The following is a 24,050-nucleotide window of genomic DNA, read 5'->3' on the forward strand; positions in this document are numbered from 1 at the left end:
AATCGGTCAATGATCACCCAAATGGTGTTATGACCCTTAGAGAGCGGTAATTCAGTAACAAAGTCCATCGAGATATGAGTCCAAGGCCTTTTAGGAATGGACAAAGGATGCAACAAACCCGTAGGCGGCAGACGTGGAGTTTTGTGCTGAGCACATTGAGGACACGAATTGACATACTCTTGAACATCTTTTTTCATAGTGTCCCACCAGTATGATCTTCGCAGAAATTCCCACATTTTCTGAATTCCCGGATGACCAGAAAACTTAGAAGTGTGTGCCCACTGCAACAGTCTCGGTCGAAATTTAACTGGTACCGACATTCTTCCCGGAGGAGGGCCCAACCTAGTGGGAGCTGCAGAAATAGAGATGGGACTGAGGATTAATGCCTTCCCCATAGTATTCTCCTCATCGGAAGCCATCACTGAACGGGATAGGGCATCCGCCTTGGTATTTAGAATTCCAGCCCGATACTTGATGATAAAGGAAAATCTGGTAAAGAAGAGCGCCCATCTCGCCTGACGGGGGTTCAAACATTGGGCCGTCTTTAGATACAGTAAATTCTTGTGGTCCGTAAAAATTGTAATTAAGTGTTTAGCACCCTCCAGAAGATACCTCCATTCTTCCAACGCAGATTTAATTGCCAGTAGCTCTTTGTCTCCGATGGTGTAATTTAGTTCAGCAGGGGAGAACTTGCGAGAATGAAACCCACACGGATGCAACTTCCCATCTGAGGCGTATTGCGAGAGTACAGCACCTATGCCTACCGTGGAAGCATCAACCTCCAAAAAGAATGGTTTTAGGAAATCTGGCTGCTGAAGTACGGGAGCAGATATAAAGGCGGTCTTCAACTGTTTGAACGCTGCTATTGCTTCAGAAGGCCAATTGCTTGGGTCAGCCCCTTTTTTAGTCAGAGCCGTAATAGGTGCCACGATGGTAGAGAAACCTCTTATAAATTTCCGATAATAATTTGCGAATCCTAGAAATCGTTGCACTGCTTTTAAGGAAAGAGGTTGAGTCCAATCCCGGATGGCCGAAAGTTTCTCCGGATCCATACGCAATTCAGTTCCAGAAATAATGTAGCCCAAAAATGAAATAGAAGGAACCTCAAAGGTGCACTTGGACATCTTGCCATAAAGATGATTCTTGCGCAACCGAAGGAGTACTTCCTTAACTTGTAGTCGGTGCTCAGAAAGATTCTTAGAAAAAATCAAAATGTCATCCAAATAGACTACTACATTCAGATACAACATATCCCGAAAGACTTCATTAATGAATCCTTGAAAGACAGCGGGGGCGTTGCTGAGGCCAAATGGCATTACCAGGTACTCATAATGCCCATCTCTCGTATTGAAAGCCGTCTTCCACTCATCTCCTTGACGAATACGTATCAAGTTGTATGCTCCTCTTAAGTCAAGCTTAGTAAATACTCGAGCTCCACGCACTCTATCGAAAAGCTCTGTGATGAGCGGCAGAGGATACTTGTTTTTAATGGTGACTTCATTTAAACCACGATAGTCGATGCATGGTCTCAGCCCTCCATCTTTTTTCTTTACAAAGAAGAAGCCAGCTCCCGCTGGAGAAGTGGAGGGACGGATGAAGCCCTTCTGCAAATTCGACTTAATGTACTCAGACATAGCTTGTGTCTCTGGAACCGACAAAGGATAAGTGCGACCTCGAGGCGGTATTTTCCCAGGAATGAGCTCAATGGGACAGTCCCAAGCCCTATGCGGAGGTAATTTATCAGCCGCCTGTTCCGAGAAGACATCCAAAAACTCTCGATAAGCCTCAGGAACTAACTCCACGTCCAACTTGGCCGACGCACGGAGTGGAACGACAGGAGTAAGACAATTCAATCGGCAGAAAGGACTCCAAGAAATTATTTGTGTCGACCCCCAGTCGACATGAGGGTTGTGTAGCCTGAGCCAGGGAAAACCCAAAACGAGATCATGAGACATTTCCTGAATAACTAGAAACTTCAGTTGTTCATGATGTAAAGCTCCCACTTGTAGCTGAATTGACTCAGACTGACTCGTAATCAAGGCGTTAGGAATTTGAACCCCGTTAATGGCTGTAATAGTAATAGGTCGTTCGACCAACTGTAATTTCAAACCCAAACTCTGGGCGCAGGAAAGAGAAATAAAATTCCCCGCAGCACCTGAATCCAAAAGAGCCATAACGGTCTTGACTTTTGTTTTAGTAGACAAAGATACTGAGAGTAAACAGTCCACTTCTGGAGAAGATTGAGAAACCACACCCAGCTTGACTTCCCCGGAACAGGCTAGGATTGCCCGTTTCCCGGGCGAGCTTTGCAAGACTTGAGGAAGTGATCCGCGGCTCCACAGTAGAGGCAAAGTTTGTTCTCACGCCGACGCTGTCGCTCCTCTGGAGACAGTCGAGACCGATTAATCTGCATGGGTTCGTCTGGAGCTGTCGTAACCGATGGTTTAGACGGAGGAGCCCGGAATCTGCACCGATCAGACCGAGAACGTTCGCCAACTCGTTCCTGCATGCGGAGATCCACTTTCACACAGAGCGAGATCAACTGTTCCAAGGAATCTGGCAAACCTCTTGTAATCAATTCGTCTTTAAGACGGTCGGACAGCCCGTTCCAGAAAGCGGCCCGTAAGGCATCATTATCCCAGCGCAATTCGGAAGCTATGGTCTGAAAATGAATCACATACTGACCCACTGAACGAGAGCCTTGTCGAACTCTAAGAAGATCTGAAGAGGCAGCGGCCGTTCTGCCAGGCTCATCAAAGATCCGGCGGAAAGATGAGATGAAATTAGTGTAGTTGGAAACCAAAGGATCAGATCGCTCCCATAAAGGAGACACCCATTCCAACGCTGAATCCTCAAGCAAGGAAATAATGTATGCTACTTTGGATCGATCCGTGGGAAAATTGTGTGCGAGGAGTTCAAACTGCACCTCGCACTGGTTAAGAAAACCACGGCAATTCTTCGGGTTGCCGTTGTAGCGAGAGGGAGTGGGAAGCTGAAGGCGTGACCTGGTACCGGACACTGCGTGAGCATTAACAGGAACGACTGCCGGAGTGGGTACTGGAGCTGGAACTGGAACTACTGAAGCCAGGGAAACCTGAATTTGATCCAACCTGCCGGATAGCTCTTGGAGATACCGCATCACCTGGTTTTGCGCCGCTTCCTGACTCTGTACACGGGAAACCAGATCTTGGATGGCACTTGCTTCTGGGTTCCGATTCCCCGGGTCCATGTGGCCTGTGTATACTATCACTGACCTGGTCGAAGGGTGTTGTGGACTCGGGGCTTCTTCCGGTGACAGGGAAGAGGAACCGCTACTGGGTCGCAATAGAGATGGCCGGATGTAGGTCTTCTTCATACAGGATGAAGACGGTAAGCAGGAAGCACGGAGGAATGATGAAGGTCTCCTGAAAAACAAGACTAGTGAAAGTGCTGAGTGCTGAGGTACAGAGATGCTGGTATTATTGAGGTGCTGAAGGCACTGAGGTGCTGAGACACCGAGGTACTGAGGTGTTGGAGTTCTGTGATACTAAGGTGCAGAGGCTCCGAGGTGCTGAGGTTCTATGGTGCTGAGGCACCGGAGTGCTGAGGAACAGAGGCACTGAGGTGCCGAGGTACTGAGGTGCTGATGGCGCTCAGGCGCCTTGGTGGCACGGAGGTGCGTGATAGCGCTCGGGCGCTTGGAGGCACGGAAGTGCGTGATGGCGCTCGGGCGCTTGGAGGCACGGAGGTGCGTGATGGCGCTCGGGCGCTTGGAGACGCACGGAGGTGCGTGATGGCGCTCGGGCGCTTGGAGGCACGGAGGTGCGTGATGGTGCTCGGGTGCTTGGAGGCACGGAGGTGCGTGATGGCGCTCGGGCGCTTGGAGGCACGGAAGTGCGTGATGGCGCTCGGGCGCTTGGAGGCACGGAGGTGCGTGATGGCGCTCGGGCGCTTGGAGGCACGGAAGTGCGTGATGGCGCTCGGGCGCTTGGAGGCACGGAGGTGCGTGATGGCGCTCGGGCGCTTGGAGGCACAGAGGTGCGTGATGGCGCTTGGAGGCACGGAGGTGCGTGATGGCGCTCGGGCGCTTGGAGGCACGGAAGTGCGTGGAGACACTGGAGACACTGGGACACTGGAGACACTGGGACACTGGAGACACTGGAGACACTGGGACACTGGAGACACTGGAGACACAGCGGAAAATAGGAACAAGGGAGCTCTGGAAATCACTGCTTCTGACAAGCAGAACGATGATACACAGGCGCCGGCTCCCTGCTCGGCGTCTGGCTTTGAACCTCCCGCCTTGGTCTGATTGGCGGAGCGGGCAGATGACGTCAGCCCCGCTCCGCCTACCTAATCTAAAGCAGCATGGCGGCGCCCTCGCTCCGGGAGCCGCCGGAGAGACCCGCCGACCCGACGCCGGACCCCCGAGGCCGCCGGAGGGGAGAGACGCCAGGCCATCCAGGACACCCGCAGCGGTAAGCGCGGCCGCCGCTGCCCGCGGGGTGTGACACTTGTACACTATCTTATTGTAATCCAATGGGAATTATTTTTGTAACCTGTGGGAACTGAGGGCCTAATTCAGACCTGGTCCTCTACAAATTTGCAAAGGTTTGCAATCAGATAATCGCCACCCAGACAGAGTGAAAATCTGCCCCCGCGCAAGTCTGTGTACGCTGTGCAAAAAGCTTTTCAAACGCAACTCACTCACCATCGAATGATTTTTCCAGTCTGTGCAGGTGTGCAGTCTTTGCGTAGCCCAGGACCTACTCCTACAGTGCGATAGAAACAGGCTGTTTAGGGCCGGATCTGACGTCACACACCCTCCCAGAAAACGCTTGGGAGCGCCCGCCAGTTACCACCCCCAAATGTCCACTTCCTGTCAATCAACTTGCGTACGCCTAACAATCAAAAAAGTCACTGAATTCTTTTGCAGTTTGGCTCGCACGTGCGCACTATAATCCGTATGCATGCACAGTCAATCGACCGCCTTGCGAATTTACACAACAGCGATCAGGTCTGAATCGGGTCTTAAGTGTCATTTGTATTCCAATGGGAATTGTTAGTTTATAAACCACAATACAAATTTTTAATCCAAGGAAACTTTTTTAATCCACAAGGAAATGTACTTCATTCAATAAATCAAAGGGACCTTCTTGTGATCCACAGGAATTTATCTTCTTTATGTAATCCATGGTATATGTTCATTATTTGTGATCCACAGGAGTTGTTCTTACAATACATGGGAATTATTATTCTAAGTACAATACAAGGGGTGTGCAATAAGTTTCTGGATGTGCAGAGCATAGGTAGACACAATCTGACTGTCTGGTTTCCAACTGTACTCTCTGACTAAAGTTCTTGTGAAATGTCATGGCACAGAAGCAGAACCGTCTATAAGCATCACTGCACACCAAATAAGTCAGCATTTTCACTTCCTTCACCAACTCATTATGGAGATTAACAGAGGCCACTGGAAAGACATGATCTTCTACAACTACAACAGTGGGCTGCGACAGCAGGAGAGTTTTGGCTGACTGCGAGCTGGAAGTACCGTCCCATACCACTGTGTTTCAGCGTAGGTGACAGTCCCTTGTAGACGAGGAGTGCTGCGGCCGACCTGTGTCTGCCATCACTGAAGACAACATTGCTGCCGTGCGGGCCACAGTTGATATGGACGCCAGGGTGACCATGGCTCACTTAAATGAGGCATCTCATCGGGATCCATCCGCCTGATACTCCACAAAAAGCCTGACCTGAGCAAGGTTTCTGCATGCTAAGTGCCCCATCAGCTGACTCAAGAGCAGAAGGAGGCTCAGGTGACTTGGTGCTCCAACATGCTGGCCTGATTGGTGGCGGTCACTGAAACTCTGCCTGGGAGATTATCAGTAGTGATGAATCCTGGATCTACAGTTTCGACCCTGAGACCAAACAACAGTTGGCCCAGTGGACCCCAGTTGGAGTTGCACAGCCACAGACGCTCAGATGTAAGTGCAGCATGGCCAAGCAGGTGGTGGCTGTTTTCGTGGCCAAGACTGGTTATGTAGCTATTGTACCACATCACCTGGGACTGGTACGCCAACCAATGCCTGGCGCAAGTGGTGGAAGCCATTTTCAGATGCCATCCAAGAGCTCACGCTTGTAGTGCCCTTCTCCATCACGACAATGCACCTGCCTACAAGTCCAGGAAAGTGGTGGATTTTTTGGCCCATGAATGCATCCAGGAGTTCGGTCATCAGCCGTACAGTTCAGACCCTTGTTCCTTGAGTCTTCTTCATGTTCCCACAAATCAAGAGCACGATGCGTAGGATTAGTTTTGGGTCACCGGGAGCTGCAGTGGAGCCCTTCATCCAGCATGTAGAAGACATAAAGTACCTGCTTTGCACTGGTTCAGCTGCTTCACCAAGTGGCTTTGGTTGCATGCAACTTTAAATATACTCCTATGGTGAATACTTTAAAATAATGTAATGTTCGCTTTGTAAGTATAATACTTGTTGTGCATCCAGAAACTTATTACACTCCCCTTGTATTGTTCTTATAATCCATGGGAAATACATAAACAAAACCACAAAGGATTACATAAACTACTCCCCTTATCCACTCAGCCAACCACAAGTCATTTCCAACACTAGTCCCAATATGACTGGATGGAATATTCCAGAATTAAGTACTCAGCTTCTCTTACTAGCCATCTACCCTCCATCCCAATTCGCCCGCCTATTTATACCCTCTCTGTCAGACTATAAGGTCTCGTGGACAAGGCCATCTTTTCTGATTCTCACTTAGCAGAATACCTGTCACCAGTGCACTTTTGTTCTCAGTCTCCCTTTTCCCCACTGGTGGTACTAATCCTGTCTGTCCACCCACTTGTGCATGTAGACTCATTTAGGGGCATATTTATTAACACAGAAAGAAGAGAATCCGATGACTGGCAGCCCTTCATTCATCGGTCCCTGGCCTGGTAAGTATAATCAGCGCTGAGGGTGGCGTTGGGGGGTTGCCTCGTGGGAGGTGATGACTCGGTGGAGAATGTGGCAGCGATGTCGGCGGCACGTGTGCAGCACATACACAGGGTATTTTTCACGTAAAAAATACCCCAATAATTCTGCTCTGTAGAGTGGCTTTTCTGTGCAGTGGTGTTTTAGTATCCTGCACCAGACTTGAAATAATAGGATTTTAATACCTACCGGTAAATCCTTTTCTCTTAGTCCGTAGAGGATGCTGGGGATGCTTCAAGAACCATGGGGTATAGACGGGATCCGCAGGAGACATGGGCACTTTAAGACTTAAAAAGGGGTGTGAACTGGCTCCTCCCTCTATCCCCCTCCTTCAGACTCCAGTTATAGGAACTCTGCCCAGGGAGACGGACATTTAGAGGAAAAGGATTTATTTAATTTTTAAACTAAGGTGAGATACATACCAGCTCACACCTCAAACACGCAACATGGCAGTCAACAACAACGCATGCAATGGCATGACTAACATCAGCCACAGACTGACTGAACTCAACACAACATGTGTGTATCCATAACCAATAACTGCAGATATAGCCTGCACTGGGACGGGCGCCCAGCATCCTCTACGGACTAAAAGAAAAGGATTTACCGGTAGGTATTAAAATCCTATTTTCTCATACGTCCTAGAGGATGCTGGGGATGCTTCAAGAACCATGGGGTTTATACCAAAGCTCTAGAACGGGCGGGAGAGTGCGGATGACTCTGCAGCACCGATTGACCAAACAAGAGGTCCTCCTCAGCCAGGGTATCAAACTTGTAAATCTTCGCCAAAGTGTTTGATCCTGACTAAGTAGCAGCTTGGCAACGCTGTAATGCCGCCCAGGATGAGCCCACGTTCCTGGTAGAATGGGCCTTCACAGATTTCGGTAACGGCAATCCTGCCGTAGAATGAGCTTGTTGAATCGTATTACAGATCCAGCGTGCAATAGTCTGCTTGGAAGCAGGAGCCCCAATCTTGTTGGGAGCCCAGGACAAACAGAGCCTCTGTTTTCCTAATTTGAGCCGTTCTGGCGACATAGATCTTCAAAGCTCTGACCACATCGAGATACTTAGATTCCGCCAAGGCGTCAGTAGCCACTGGCACCACAATAGGCTGGTTTACGTGAAACGGTTAAACCACTTTTGGCAGAAATTGCTGATGAGTTCTCAACTCCGCTCTATCAGCATGGAAGATTAAATAGGGGCTTTTGAGAGACAAAGCCGCCAATTCAGATACCCGCCTTGCGGATGCCAAGGCCAACAACATGACTACTTTCCAAGTCCTCTGGGACTTAAATGTAACATGTCTTATATTATAGACAGGATTCCCAGTTTATTTATTTATTTATTTATTTATAAAATACAATTAATTTTCACCAAGGCGTTCTCTTACTAGATCACTTTATTTCTGAGTCACTATATTTTAGCATGTTTATTAAAAGTTAAGTTTTAGTGTCTAAATTTCAGATAAGAGTGCCCCAACATAGAGTCTTTCTCCTCTTTCGTTTTGCTACTTTCCAAGTAAGGAATTTTAACTCAACCTTACGCAAAGGTTCAAACCAATGAGATTGCAGGAACTGTAACACCACATTAAGATCCCATGGTGCCACTGGGGGCACAAAGGGAGGTTGGATGTGAAGCACACCTTTCACGAAGGTCTGAACTTCTGGAAGGGAGGCCAATTCTTTCTGAAAGAAAATTGATAAGGCCAAAATTTGTACTTTAATTGAGCCCAACTTCAGGTCCGCATCCACACCTGCTTGCAAAAAATGGAGCAAACGCCCCAGCTGAAAATCCTCCGTAGGAGCCTTCTTGGAATCACACCAGACACATACTTCCTCCAAATACGGTGGTAATGCTTCGCCGTTACTTCGTTTCTAGCCTGAAGTAGTGTGGGAATGACTTCACTGGGAATACCCTTTCGGGCTAGGATTTGGCGTTCAACCGCCATGCCGTCAAACGCAGCCGCGGTAAGTCTTGATACACGCATGGTCCTTGCTGTAACAGGTCCTCTCATAGAGGAAGAGGCCAGGGGTCTTCTATGAGTAACTCTTGAAGATCGGGATACCAGGTCCTCCTTGGCCACTCTGGAACAATGAGTATCGCCTGAACCCTTGTTCTTCTTATGATCCTTATCACCCTTGGAATGAGAGGAAGTGGAGGGAACATGTAGACTGACTGAAACACCCACGGTGTCACTAGGGCATCCACCGCTATTGCTTGAGGGTCCCTCGACCTGGAACAATATCTCAGAAGTTTCTTGTTGAGGCGAGACGCCATCATGTCTATTTGAGGAATTCCCCAACGACTTGTCACTTCTGCAAAGACCTCTTGATGAAGACCCCACTCTCCTGGATGGAGATCGTGTCTGCTGAGGAAGTCTGCTTCCCAGTTGTCCACTCCTGGAATGAAGATTGCTGACAGAGTGCCTGCATGAGTTTCCGCCCAGCGAAGAACTTTTGTGGCCTCCGCCATCGCCGCTCTGCTCTTTGTTCCGCCCCGGCGGTTTATGTATGCCACTGCTGTTATGTTGTCTGACTAAATCAATACGGGCAGACCGCGAAGAAGATATTCCGCTTGCCGAAGGCCGTTCTAAATGGCCCGTAATTCCAGAATGTTTATGTGCAGACAAGCTTCCTAGCTTGACCATTTTCCCTGGAAATTTTTTCCCTGTGTGACTGCTCACCAGCCTCGGAGACTTGCATCTGTGGTCACCAGGATCCAATCCTGAATCCCGAACCTGCGTCCCTCTAGGAGGTGAGAACTGTGCAGCCACCACAGGAGAGATATTCTGGTCCTGGAAGATAGGATTATTCTCCGGTGCATATGCAGGTGAGACCCGGACCACTTGTCCAACAGGTCCCACTGAAACACTCTGGCATGGAACCTGCCAAACTGAATGGCCTCGTAGGCCGCCACCATCTTCCCCAGCAACTGAGTGCATTGATGAATCGACACTCTTGCCGGTTTCAGAATCTGAAATTTGACCATGTTCTGAATTTCCAGAGCCTTTTCCACTGGAAGAAAGACTCTCTGTAATTCTGTGTCCAGAATCATACCCGAGAATGACAGTCGTGTTGTCGGAACCAACTGTGATTTTGGCAAGTTTAGGAGCCAACCGTGTTGTTGCAGAATTGTCAGGGAGAACATAACGTTTTTCAGTAATTGCTCCTTGGATCTCGCCTTTATCAGAATATCGTCCAAGTACGGGATAATTGTGACTCCCTGCTTGCGCAGGAGAACCATAATTTCCGCCATCACCCAGGTGAAAATCCTCGGAGCTGTGGACAGACCAAACGGCAACGTCTGAAATTGGTAATGACAATCCTGAACAGTAAACCTCAGATAAGCTTGATGTGGAGGATATATAGGATGCCTACATGTAAGTAGGCATCCTTTATGTCGACCGACACCATAAAATCCTCCTCCTCCAGACTGGAGATCACAGCTCGGAGAGATTCCATCTTGAATTTGATTTTTTTTAGATAGAAATTGAGGGATTTTAGGTTCAGAATCGGTCTGACCGAGCCATCCGGCTTCGGGACCACGAACAGGCTCGAATAAAAGCCTTCCCCCTGTTGTGACGGGGGTACCGTGACAATGACCTGATTTTGACACAGCTTTAGTATTGCAGCGCATACTACCTCCCTTTCTGGAAGAGAAACTGGCAAGGCCGATTTGAAAAATCGGTGAGGGGGCACATCTTGAAACTCCAATTTGTACCCTTGGGCTACTATTTCTAATACCCAAGGATCCAGGGACGAGCGAACCCAGACCTGACTGAAGAGTTGGAGACGTGCCCCCACCGGTGCGGACTCCCACAGAGGAGCCCCGGCGTCATGCGGTGGATTTGGCAGAAGCCGAGGAGGACTTCTGCTCTTTGGAACTTGCCACAGCCTGTGACCTTTTTCCCCTTCCTCTCCCTCTCGTAGCAAGGAAGGAAGACCCTCGTCCTTTTTTGTTTTTATTGGGCTGAAAGGACTGCATCTGATAGTATGGCGTTTTCTTTTGTTGTGCAGGAACATAAGGTAGGAACGATGACTTACCCGCGGTAGCCGTAGATACCAGGTCAGCGAGGCCGTCACCAAACAAGACACTACCATTAAACGGCAGAGACCCCATAGTCTTTTTAGAGTCAGTATCAGCATTCCATTGATGAATCCACAATGCTCTTCTAGCTGAGACTGCCATGGCATTGGCCCTTGATCCCAAAAGGCCAATATGCCTCGCATGTTAACCTAAAGGAAACTGCGAGGGATATTGGCTGCGTCCCTGATATGACCCAGAGTCAACAGCACGCTATCCCTGTCCAGGGAATCTATATCAGATGACAAGTTATCTGCCCACTTTTCAATAGCGCTACTCATCCATGCCGATGCAACGGCCGGCCTGAGCAGCGTACCTGTAGTGATAAAAATGGATTTCAAAGTATTTCGATCCGCAGGATCCTTTAGGGCTGCCGTGTCAGGAGACGGAAGCGCCACCTTTTTGGACAGACGCGATAGAGCTTTGTCCACCGTGGGGTTTGACTCCCACTTTCCCCTGTCCCCAGAGGGGAACGGATATGCTACCGGAATTCTCTTGGGAACCTGTAACTTCTTGTCAGGATCTTCCCAAGCTTTTTCAAAAAGAGCGTTCAGTTCATGAGAGGGAGGAAATGTCACCTCAGGTTTCTTTCCCTTAAACATGCAGACCCTAGTATCAGGAACAGCAGGGTCCTCTGTGATATGTAAGACGTCTTTTATCGCCACAATCATGTACTGTTTGCTCTTAGCCAGTTTAGGATTCAATCTGGCATCACTATAGTCCACACTGGAATCAGAGTCCGTGTCGGTATCTGTATCAGCTATTTGGGTAAATGAACGCTTCTGAGACCCCAAGGGGTTCTGAACCTGCGACAATGCATCCTCCATGGATTTTCTCCATGTCTGGTTCTGAAACTCAGATTTATTTAATCTCTTATTCAACCGAGCCACATTTGCATTCAAAACACTCACCATATTTACCCAATCAGCCGTCGGCGGTGCCGACACAGTCACTCCCTCAGTCTTTTCTGCCCCCACTCCAGCCCCCTCCTGGGAAGAGCACTCAGCCTCAGACATGTCGACACACGCATACCGACACCCGCAACACACTGGGCTATAGGGGACAGACCCACAGCAAAGCCTGTCAGAGAAACACAAAGAGAGTTCTGCCAGCTCACAACCCAGCGCCTATCCCGGTTCTGAAGCGTGTAATATACTGCCCAGACCTGTCAGCGCTTTTAATATCAATAAAAATAGCACCAAATCAACTGTGCCCCCTTCCCCGTTTTGCACCCTGTTACTTGTACAGCAGTGTGGGAGGCCAGGCTCAGCGTCTCTGCAGCTGTGAAGAGAATATGGCGCTGGTTACAGCTGTGAAGGCTAAGCCACGCCCCCTTAATGGCGCGCTTCAGTCCTGCTTATTTTAATATATTTATACTGGCGGGGGTCTGTATTTAGTGCCCAGGCACTGTATACACTGGTGCCAGTCGCTATTGAGGTTTTATGCTGCCCAGGGGCCCCCCCTGCGCCCTGCACACTGCAGTGCCTCTGTGTATGTGGGAGCATGGCGCGCAGCGCGCCTGCTGCGCGGTACCTCAAAGCCGTCACTGAAATCTTCTGCCGTCACTGAAGTCTTCTGATCTTCTTCTACTCACCAGGCTTCTGACTTATGGCTCTGCAAGGGGGGTGACGGCGCGGCTCCGGGAACGAACATCTAGGCGTACCTAGCGATCAGACCCTCTGGAGCTAATGGTGTTCAGTAGCCTAAGCAGCAGAGCCTTGAAACTCACAGAAGTAGGTCTGCTTCTCTCCCCTCAGTCCCTGTTGCCAGCAGGTCTCCCTGAAAATAATAAACTTAACAATAAGTCTTTTTTTCTGAGAAACTCTGGAGAGCTCCTCAGTGTGCATCCAGTCTCACTGGGCAAAGAATCTAACTGGAGTCTGGAGGAGGGGCATAGAGGGAGGAGCCAGTTCACACCCCTTTTTAAGTCTTAAAGTGCCCATGTCTCCTGTGGATCCTGTCTATACCCCATGGTTCTTGAAGCATCCCCAGCATCCTCTAGGACGTATGAGAAATAATGAATACTTTCAATTCGTAAAAAAACAGCCACTAAAAATGAATCCTCTATAATAGGTTTATAGTTTATGGTGCTGGAGGTGCTCCCAACAATCAAAGCATTAACATGTTAATATCTACTTATTGGCAGTTGCCAAAAAAAAAGAAAGAAAGAAAGAATTGCACTCTTTTAATTCTGTTCTGTAGAGTGGCTTTTTCGCAAGCTCTGTCCCTGTATGTGATTAATAATACATCCATGCGATGTCATCAATAATCGCATTGCAAATTGGGTCGATTTTATCACCTCACATCCGCATCATAAATCAGCCCCTAAATGCTGTATTATTTCCCACTCTCCCTGTGTGACCCATCTTTGCTTTCTTGCTTCTACAAACCATAGTGTATCGCTTAACCTCTGCCTTTACTGGCCCATTCATTCTGCCTTTAATTATATTGCTGTGTTATTGAAGTAATAATACAAATTGTGTCCCTTCCCTTATGATGTCCTGGAGGTTGCTACACGCAGTTGTTTTTCCTGCGGCATCTGAATTTCTGGATTTCCTGGTGAACTAAACTGATGTGCCCCATGGAAATACGACCCCATGTAGGAGTTCCCGGGCTCTGGCTAGAGGTATGGGCAACTATTACACTTACCACGGTGTGGTCTTCAGTTTGCCGGCGGCCGGGCTCCCGACGACCAGCATACCAGCGCCGGAATCCCGACCGCCAGCATACCAACAGCTTTTCTCCCTCTTGGGGGTCCATGACCCCCCTGGAGGGAGAATAGATAGTGTGGCGCTTGTAGCGCGCCACCGTGCCCGCAAGGGGCTCATTTGCGCTCGCCCAGCTGTCGGTATGCCGGCGCCGGTATGCTGGCCGCCGGGAGCCCGTCCGCCGGCATAACATACTACACCCCTTACCACCTACTGTTACGGGTGTGGTATGGAAGGTAGATAGAAACTAGGTCGACAGTGTCTAGGTCGACCACTATAGGTCGACAGTAACTAGGTCGACAGGGTCTCTAGGCTGACAGGTCAAAAGGTCGACATGAGTTTTTAATGGGGGGTTTTGTGTAATTTTCTTCGTAGAGTGACCGGGAACCCCAATTAGTGCACCGTGTCCCCTCGCATGGCTCGTTTCACTCGCCATGCTTCGGGCAAGGTGCCACGCGCAGGTTACCGTTCCCAATTGTAGCCCACGTGGATCGTAAAGGATGAAAAAATAAAAAAAAAGAAAAAAATTGTGAAAAACTCATGTTGACCTTTTGACATGTCGACCTAGAACATGTCGACCTAGAGACGCTGTCGACCTAGTTTCTGTCAACCAATAGTGCTTGACCTAGAGAGTGTCGACCTAGAGACCGGATCCCTACTGTTACGTAGGTCGTAATGTAACTTTACATGGGTGTTAAAATGGGGTCTGAGACTCAGGGTTGACACCAATTAGGTCGGCACCAATTGGTCGACACACCTTAGGTCGATACCTGAAATAGGTCGACATGTACAAAATGTCGACATGAAAAATGTCTACATGAGTTTTTAATGTTTTTTGGGTGTCGTGTTCTCCGTAATGTGACCGGGAACCCCAATTAGTGCACCGCTTCACTCGCCATGCTTCGGGCAAGGTGCCTCGCTTCGCTTTGCACAGGTTATCATTCCAAATTGTAGTCCACATGGATCGTAAAGTATGAAAAAGTTAAAAAAAATCAAAACAAATGTGAAAATCTCATGTCAACCTTTCTCCATGTCGACCTTGTTCATGTAGACCTTTTGTCCATGTCGACCTATTTCAGGTGTCGACCTAAGGCAGTCCTGGCCAACCTGTGGCTCTCCAGCTGTTGTGAAACTACAAGTACCATCATGCCCTACTTTTGCTATTAGGGAATTATAAAACTGTGGCAGGGCATGCTGGGATGTGTAGTTTCACAACAGCTGGAGAGCCACAGGTTGGCCAGGCCTGACCTAAGGTGTGTCAACCTTATTGGTGTCGACCTGGAGTCCGGATACCGTTAAAATGAAGCACAACAGCACAGCCTGCAGTACCAAACACTTTCTAAAGCTCACTACATTACAATGGAGTTCCAGAAGGTTTATCTTGTTCTTTATTTATTATTAACATTTATATATTATTGGAAACAATGATAAAACAGATAAAGCGTTAAAGGGGCCATGAGTGAGCATACAGTAAGAGTAAGTGGAAACGAGCATATAGCCTGCTACAAATACAATCTGAAAAAGTACATGAACTTTATACTAATCACGTATACATACACCAATACATAAGTACGTCCAATTATACATTATAGAACGGCAATAATGGACCAAATGCCCCCCTTACCACACGTATGCTGTGCAGTATTACTGAATGTACCTGTTCATGTGTTGGCTTTTTCTTGTTGCTAGGGGCTTCGCTTCGGTTGCTAGGCTCAGTCCGACCACACCCACCAGTCGCATCACTCCGCCTAACATTGGCCGGAGCTCCTCCCAGTGTGACAGTGGCATTGCCGGATCCCTTTGCAACGCAGTGCCGCATATAGATCAGGCTCCTCCGCAGCGGCTGAAGCGGCGTGTGTCACCCGTGTGTGTACGGGACCGGACCACTGTTCAGCTCCCTGCAGCGACCTCTGCCGCTGGAGAGCTGTGTAAGCAAGTCCCCGCCACAGGGGCGTGTCCACGGACGGGCTGTCAGAGGAAAGGGAGAGATGTCTGCCGGCTCCCTGCACGAAGCTGCTGCTGCTCCAGCACCGCCATGAGGCTGTGAACCGAACACAGGGGCAGATGTATTAAGCAAAGAGAAGTGATAAAGTGGAAGGTGATAATTCATCAGCCAATCAGCTCCTAACTGACGTGTTACAGGCTGGGTTTGAAAAATGACAGTTAGGAGCTGACTGGCTGGTGCGTTATCACCAGTAGCGGATCTTGCCACGGGCAAGCAGTACTTTTGCCCGGGGCGCCGCCTTCCGGAGGGCGCTGGCGCCATCCGGAGGGCGCCGCACCATGGCAAGATCCGCCACTGCTGTGCCCTCCGCTGCCCGCTGTGTCCCCCCGGCTCCTTCGGCTCTGGTCCCGTGAAGGGAACTAGACGCGTAGTGTCTAGTTTCCCTTCGCAAAGAGGACCATTACTGAGCGGTGCGCGATGACGTCATCGCGCACCGCACAGCAAAGGTCCTCTCCGCGAAGGGAACTAGACACTACGCGTCTAGTTTCCCTTCGCGGAGAGGACCTTTTGCTGTGCGGTGCGCGATGACGTCATCGCGCACCGCTCGGCATTTAAGCGGCGCTTCTGCTGTACAGGGGGCGTGACTGACCACGCCCCCTGTAGTAAGCCACGCCCTCCATTCCCTGCCCGGGGCGCCGAGGGCATTCGAACCGGCCCTGGTTATCACCTTCCACTTTATCACTTCACCAGGCTTAATACATCTGCCCCACAGTTTTTAGCAGCCGTGCAAACGCTATGCCGCCGCCCACTGGGGAGTGTATTTTAGCTTAGCAGAAGTGCGAACGCATGTGTAGCCGAGCTCTGCAAAAAACGTTTGTGCAGTTTCAGAGTAGCTCTGAACCTACTCAGCGCTTGCGATCATTTCAGCCTATTCGTGTCCGGATTTGATGTCATACACCCGCCCAGCCACGCCTGCGGTTTTTCAGACACGCCTGCGTTTTTGCAAACACTCCCTGAAAACGGTCAGTTGGCACCCAGAAACGCCCCCTTCCTGACAATCTTCATGCGGCCGTCAGTGCGACTGAAAACTTCGCTACAACCTGTGCATAACCACAACGGGCTTTGTACCCGTACGACACGCGTGCGCATTGCGGCCCATACGCATGCACAGAAATGCAGATTTTTAGCCTGAGCGCCGCGCTGCGAACAATGGCAGCTAGCGATCAACTCGGAATGACCCCCGCTATGCAGGGCTGACAGCCTCCGCGTCCTACCTAACCCACTGATGCTACACTCGGGCAGAGGGAGGGAGGGGGGAGCACGGAGATACTGTAGCTGCTGGTGCTGCAGCTCATCTATTTGAAACACTGGCTGCATAAGGAGTGGGAATTTTGTTTTATGCAGTATAAATATAAATAATAATAAATGACCCCTTGCACACTGTTTTTGTTGGGAGGGTAGGGGTTGTGACCACGCCTCCTTTGTAAAAAAATATGATTAAAATAGTGTTTATGAGCGGCGCCACGCGTGGTGGTGTCGAGAGGCGAGTAATTGGGTATTAATTACCCCGTCCCACACTGCTGGAGGGGCCCGACAGGAGTCCGCCTCCCCATTCACAAATATACTTACTCTTGGCAGTGTCATCTTCCCAGTGACAACATCGGGAAGATGGCCGCCGCACATTGAAAGCAAAGACTCTGGCACTGTGCCAGAGTCTTTGCTCTATAGTACACATGTGCCATATTCCCAGATGTCACTGGGAAGATGGCGCTGCCGGCCGAAGAGGAGGGACCCGCTTCCGATCAAGCAACCTGGCCCCGTTGAATAAATTGTGCACAATTAATACTTTAATCAGTTATTTATTTCAAGGGTGTAGACACGCCCCCAATTTAGGCCACACCATTACATTACTGGGGCCCGGCATGGCTCTCCACGCCCCTGACCACTCGCTCTATCCTGGGGTTATACCCATTCCGGTTGGTAGAATTGGGTGCAGAACACCCAAACAAACATAGATGTTCAGGGTGCCGGAATGGGACCACCTTAGATATCAGTTCCAGGTGCCGGAATGGGGTGCAGACCATCTTAGATACCTGTCCCGGGTGCCGGAACAGGGTGCAGACCACATTAGATAGCTGTTCCAGGTGCCGGAATGGTGTGCAGAACACCCACAAAACTTTAGATAGCTGTTCTGGATGCCGGAATAGGACGCAGACCACCTTAGATGCCAGTTACGTGTGCCGGAATGGTGTGCAGAACACCCAGATAACCTTAGTTGCTCCGGGTGCCGGAACGGGAAGCAGAACACCTAGACAACCTTAGATAGCCATTCCGGGAGATGGAATGCAGGCCACCTTAGAAAGTCGTTTTTAGTGCTGGAACTCTAGTGGTCTGCAACCTTAGATACTCATTCCGGGTGCCGGAATGGTGTGCAGAATACCCAAATAACCTTAGATAGTTGTTCAGGGTGCCGGAATAGGACGCAGACCACCATAGATATCCGTTCCGGGTGCCGGAACAGGGTGCAGACCACCTTAGACAACCATTGTGGGTGCCGGAACAGGAGGCAGACCACCTTAGATACCCGTTCCGGGTGCCGGAATGGTGTGCAAAACACCCAAATAACCTTTGATAGTTGTTCCGGGTGCCGGAATAGGACGCAGACCACCTTAGATACCCGTTCCGGGTGCCAGAATGGGGTGCAGACCACCTTAGGCAACCATTGTGGGTGCCGGAACAGGAGGCAGACCACCTTAGATACCCGTTCCGGGTGCCGGAATGGTGTGCAAAACACCCAAATAACCTTTGATAGTTGTTCCGGGTGCCGGAATAGGACGCAGACCACCTTAGATACCCGTTCTGGGTGCCAGAATGGGGTGCAGAGCACTCAAACAAAATTAGAGAGCCATTCAAGGTGCCGGAATATGACGCAGACCACCTTAGATACCCGCTCTGGGTGCCGGAACTGGTTGCAGACCACTTTAGATAACTGTACCAGCTGCCGGAATGGTGTGCAGAACACCAGATAACCTTAGATAGCTGTTCATGGTGCCGGAATAGGACGCAGTCCACCTTAGATACCCATCCCGGGTGCTGGAACACGGCGCAAACCAACTTAGACAACCGTTCCGGACGCCGGAACAGGATGCAGACCACCTTAGATAGCTGTTTCAAGTGCCATAATTTTGTGCAGGACACCCAGACATCCCAGGTGCTGGAATGGACCACAGACCATATTAAATAGCCATTCCGGGTGCCGGAACAGGCAGCAGATCACCGCAGATAGTATTCCGTGTGCCGGAATGGGGCGCAGAACACATTAGATAGCCGTACCGGGTATCGGAACGGGGTGCAGAACACCCACACCACATTACGCAGCCATTCCAGGTGCAGATCACCATAGATAGGTTTTGCGGGTGCCGGAATGGGCCGCAGACCACCTTAAATAGCATTCCGGGTGCTGGAACAGGGCACAGTTCACCGTAGATAGCCATTCCAGGTACCTGATCGGACCACAGACCAAATTAGATAGCCATTCCGGGTGCTGGAAAAGGGTGTAGAATACCCAGACCACATTACACAGCCATACCGGGTGCCGGAACAGGCAGCAGATCACCGTAGATAGCATTCCGGGTGCTGGAACAGGGGCAGACCACCTTAGATAGTCATTCTAGGTGCAGGAATGGGCCGCAGAACACCTTAGATATCCGTTCCGGTTGGTAGAACAGGGTGCAGAGTACCCAGACAAACTTAGATAGCCGTTCAGGGTGCTGAAATAGGATGTAGACCACCTTAGATAGTCATTCCAGGCGCCGACACGGAGCGAAGAACAGCCAGACCACCTTAGATAACCGTTTCGGGTCCTGAAATGTGATGCAAACTACCTTAGATACCCGTTCCGGGTGCCAGAACGGGGTGCAGAACACCTAGATAGCCATGCTGGCTGCCGGAAAGGTACGCAGACCACCTAAGGTAGTTTTTCCGGGTGCCAGAACATGGTTCAGACCACCTAAGAAAGCCCTTCCGGGTGCCGGAACAGGGTGCAGAATACCCAGACCACCTTAGATAGCTGTTCCAGGTGCCGGAATGGGATGCAGATCATCTTAGATAGTCATTCCGGGTGTTGGAACGCGGCTCAGAATACCCAGACCACCTTAGATAGCCGTTGTGGGTGCCTGAAGGGGTTGCAGACCGCCTAAGAGAGACGTTCCGGGGGCCAGAACATGGTGCAAAATACCCAGAACACCTTACATAGCCGGAATGGGACGCAGACCATCTTAGATAGCTGTGTTGGGTTTCGAAATGGGATGCAGACTGCTTTAGATACTCGTTCCGGGCGCCAGAACTGGGTGCAGAACACAAACATCCTTAGATAGCCATGCTTGGTGCCAGAATTGGACTCAGACCACCCTACATACCTTAGACAACCGTTCCAGGTGCCAGAACAGGAAGCAAAACAGCCAGACCACCTTAGATACCCATTCCAGGTGCCGTAACGGGGTGCAGAACACCCAGACATCGCTGTGCCTGCGCATTGCGGGTCACAAGCATGCGCAGTTCAGACCCAATCGCACGGCTGCGAGACAATGCAGCGTGCGATCGGGTCTGAATGACCCCCATAGTGTATGAAAAAATAATCCTAGGCACAAAACTAAAATAAGAACATACCTAATTATATAATAGAAGGTATTTATATATTAAATATTTGTATTATTCTGTGCACAAAATGGAACAAGCAACTGTCTATACTCTTTTTTTTTTTAACCAATAACAATCCACTTTCCTGCAATAAAAACATGATGCTGACCTACAGGTAGACAAAAAGGTTGAGGGTTAGCTAAATACAACGCCCAATAGAACAAGTAAGTAGGACACTTGAAATGTGCGCAAGGCAGCTTTAACAAGTCTAATTCCCTAAAGGGTGTCACCACACCCAACACAAGCGAGCAATACAAACAAACAAGGGAACCTCTACCTGTATAAGCGCCACAACATAACATATATAAAATCAATTATAAAATATACATTCCTTATATGTGTTGCTGTGAACGTCCTCCTTCTGTTCCTCTATTTATCCACTGTTTCAATGTGGTTGTTCCAATCTTGGTGAATATGTGAGAAGAAATCAGAAATAGAGGAGACAATGGTGGTCATTCCGAGTTCGCTCATTGCCGATTTTCGCTATGCTGCGATTTGTTGCTAAATGCGCATGCGCATGGTACGCAGAGCGCATGCACTAAGTAATTTTACACAAAACTGCTGGTGTTCGTGCGGCGCTTTTCAGTCGCACTGCTGATCGGTGAATGATTGACAGGAAAGGGGCGTTTCTGGGTGGTAACTGAGCGTTTTCCGGGAGTATGCTAAAAAACGCAGGCGTGTCAGGGAAAAACGCGGGAGTGTCTGGAGAAACGGGGGAGTGGCTGGCCGAACGCAGGGCGTGTTTGTGACGTCAAACCAGGAACTAAACGGACCAAGCTGATCGCAATCTAGGAGTAGGTCTGGAGCTACTCAGAAACTGCAAGAAAATATTTAGTAGCAATTCTGCTAAGCTAAGATACACTCCCAGAGGGCGGCGGCCTAGCGTTTGCAATGCTGCTAAAAGCAGCTAGCGAGCGAACAACTCGGAATGACCACCAATGTGTAGTATTGTTTCATATGACTTTAGTCAAAAAATACCATAGTCCCATACGCCTAATTTAGAAGGCAGAAATGGGAAATTGGAAGGAAAGGCTGGAAGGACAGGGAAGGAGCGTACCCTGACTCACAATGAAGCATAATAATTGTGTATATAGGCTCGGTCTGGGCCACCGGGGAGCCGGTGAGATCACCGGTAGGCCCCACTGGTTCGTAGCCACGCCCTCTTTTGTGTGAGGGTGGGGCCTACCAGAGGGACAGGAGAGGCACGCTGCGCTCTCCTTCCTGGCCCTGACACAGAGCAGCAGGAGCAGCCACAGATAAGGCAGTGACGGTAAGCAAGTGTTATAGCATTGCTGGTGGGGAGCCGGGGCAGCAGAGGACTCTGTGCATGGCATGCGCTCTCCTCCCTGGCCCTCAGAAAGAGCAGGAGCAGCGGGAGTGGCTGCAGAACCTGGGCGGCGGCGGAAGCGGTGACTGTAAGCAATTATGACATTGCTGGCAGGGACGTGCGGCCCACCGCATGTCACTGATTGCTGGTAGGGAGCCGGGGCAGCAGAGAGCTCTCTGCATGGCATGCCTGCAGCCACACTATTCCCAGTCCCGTCAGCTGCCCAGCCCTTACACATAGGAGGAAGGCCCCCATCCGGCTGCTCCTTCTTCCCCAGCAGCATCAGGTCTCTGTCTTCCATTAGCAGAGCACTCGTGACACTGCATCCCCGCTCTGCAGCCTCACTGCTTTCAGGGGTGTCACCTGGAGCGCCCATAGCTGCTCCACCCCCTGGGAGGTCAGAGCACCACCATGTCCCAGCACTGGGTGCCGCAAAGCAAAATGAAAACATTAAGCAAGTGGTATCGTTACACTGATCAGTGTATTAGTTGCCCCAGAAATGTTGATTCTCTAAGTAGCCATCCTCAGTTTGCCTAATGGTAGTGTGGGTCTTGCTAGTGCTACTTACCATACTATGTTTTGCATAGGAAAGATTAGAATAACAGTGCTGTATTCTTTGTAAGAACTGTTTATGCTGTTTGCCTGTGTTATGAAACCAGAGTCAGACTGAGGGGCAGGAGAGGCGCGCTACGCTCTCCTCTCTGGCCCTCAGACACAGGAGCAGAAGCAGAGCCCGGGTGGCGGCTGTGAGCAGCACTGTGGGTGCATATGCGTATCTGGCAGTATATGTAACTAGTACAGTGTGGGCATATGAGTATCTGACACTGCTGGGGGCATATGTGAATCTTGCTTTGCTGGGGGCGAATGTGTAGCTGGCACTGCACTGCTGGGGGCGTATGTGTATCTGGCACAGCTGGATGGCGTATGTGTATCTGGCACTGTTGGGGGGCGTATGTATATCTAGCACTGCTGGGGGCGTATGTATATCTAGCACTGCACTACTGGGGGCGTATGTGTATCTGGCACTATTGGGGGCATATGTGTTTCTGGCACTGCTGGGGTCATTGTTTTGAAGGGGGGCACCTCTCCTCCTGTTCCGTGTGTTCAGCAACATTAATCAATTAAGTTAATTGACAGCAGCCGGTATCTCTTCCGTAGCCGACTTCCCCACTAGTCACTGCACCATACAAATCACACCCTCTTTATTATAGATACACTGGAAGCAGACACCGTACTAATGAAGCTATTTGCTCATATAAAGGAAACATGACAATTCTAACTATATGGCTTATTTCTCTGACGATTACAAGTAACTTCATATAGTTAGAATTCTCATACTTCCTATGCAAGAGCAGATATCTCCACCAGTAAGGTGCATGCTTCCAGTGTAAAAGGTTGTGGGTTCTAATCCTGGATATGACACTTGCAAATTAATTGTCAGAGAAATAATCAGCATTGTGAGTGACTGAGCAGATCTATGTAATGTGTGGTTGGACCCCTACATAGATCTGCCTAGTTGCAACGGTTTTGTAATAGCATCATATACTGTAGTTAGAATTAGAGATGAGTGAGTTCGGTTTTACTCGGATCTCAAAACGGCATCTTATTGGCTCACGGATGATATATAGGACGGGCACCAATATTTTTCTTGCCTCCGGGCAACTGGGACAAACTTACGCCACTTGTGGCATGACCTAACACACACAGTCCTAGCACCCACACTACCTGGTGCTCTAGAGGGTTAAGTAACTTGAGGCCGTCCAAGTGTGCCTACTTGGTCTGGAGGGAGAAACAGCATGTACAGTAGCATAGTGTAGCTCTTTTAGTTCCCACTACTGGCCTCTCCAGTCCTTTGCTACAGTCTTGATTCTTGCTGGCTGCTGCCATCCTTAATGCTCAGCTGCCACCTTTGAGTCTCCTTCAGTTGTTCATGCCATCTTCTGGTCTCTTTTCAAAAGCTCAGCACTATTGAAGTGCAGCCATCAAATTGCGGTCTCTCCACTAATGGCTGCTAATATTAGCCACCGTGAGGTGTTGGAGTTGTGACGGCTCTGGATTGGCTAAAGCTCGCAATAGCAGAAATTTGCTGGATCACAGCAACCTGGTACTGGGAACCACGACATCATTGTGTATCACTGCGATATGCAGTAATACAGTACATACTGTTTTGATTGATACCCCGGGGTCTTGTTAAATAAACCACTTAATCCTTCAAGGGCCTGATTCAGAGGTGAATGCAATGCTGATGTTGGTGCCATTGAGCAATTATTTTCTATTGTGCATGTGCAAAAAATCCTGAATATCTCTATGGG

At 49.6% G+C, this 24,050-nt stretch overlaps 1 protein-coding gene across 4 annotated transcripts in view; it reads right to left on the bottom strand.

Moving 5' to 3' along the window:
• Nucleotides 1-15,805, bottom strand: part of FAM184A (family with sequence similarity 184 member A) — a 500,388-nt gene extending 484,583 nt beyond the window's left edge. For 3 of the 4 annotated variants that reach the window (XM_063917230.1, XM_063917231.1, XM_063917228.1), the window contains exon 1: nt 15,426-15,512. Coding sequence is in view for 1 of the 4 variants with exons in the window: in XM_063917229.1 (XP_063773299.1) it covers nt 15,426-15,587 (162 nt within the window). In the remaining 3 variants the exon portion in view is untranslated. Of the gene's footprint in view, nt 1-15,425 lie in introns of all 4 variants that reach the window. The other variant, XM_063917229.1, reaches the window with a different exon arrangement.
• Between the last annotated feature and the right edge of the window lie 8,245 nt (nt 15,806-24,050).

Source organism: Pseudophryne corroboree, chromosome 4, assembly GCF_028390025.1.
Source record: "Pseudophryne corroboree isolate aPseCor3 chromosome 4, aPseCor3.hap2, whole genome shotgun sequence".
Taxonomy (NCBI): Eukaryota; Metazoa; Chordata; class Amphibia; order Anura; family Myobatrachidae; genus Pseudophryne; species Pseudophryne corroboree.